At 66.8% G+C, this 319-nt stretch overlaps 1 protein-coding gene across 1 annotated transcript in view; it reads left to right on the forward strand.

Annotated features, from left to right (window-relative positions):
- Positions 1-319, forward strand: part of SFRP1 (secreted frizzled related protein 1) — a gene marked incomplete at its 5' end in the record, with an annotated part of 24,086 nt that overhangs the window by 13,266 nt on the left and 10,501 nt on the right. The window contains one exon of the mRNA XM_009648945.2: positions 138-215. Within this exon, the coding sequence (XP_009647240.1) occupies positions 138-215 (78 nt within the window). The remainder of the gene's footprint in view (positions 1-137; positions 216-319) is intronic.

The raw sequence follows: 319 nt of genomic DNA on the forward strand, positions 1-319 counted from the left end.
CGGGGCTGGGACCTGGGACCCCGTGGCAGGGTGCCTGGGCGCGTGCCGGCCTCGAGGGCAATGATCTGGCACGGGCAGCCCGGCTCTGCAGTGCTTCTCGAGCTGGCTCCTCACCACCTCTTCTCTCCTCTTGCCAGGAACGACGGTGTGTCCCCCTTGCGACAACGAGATGAAGTCGGAGGCCATTGTGGAGCACCTGTGTGCCAGCGAGTTTGGTAAGGAGGAGCGCTGGGGGCACAGGGCAGCGCAGCTCCTGTGTGGGCCTGATCCTGCACCGCTGCCTTTACCTGCCCGCCCCGAGAGCAGTGTGGCCAGCAGT

The sequence above is a fragment of the Egretta garzetta genome, unplaced genomic scaffold (genome assembly GCF_000687185.1).
Source record: "Egretta garzetta isolate BGI_Z169 unplaced genomic scaffold, ASM68718v1 scaffold481, whole genome shotgun sequence".
Lineage (NCBI taxonomy): Eukaryota > Metazoa > Chordata > Aves > Pelecaniformes > Ardeidae > Egretta > Egretta garzetta.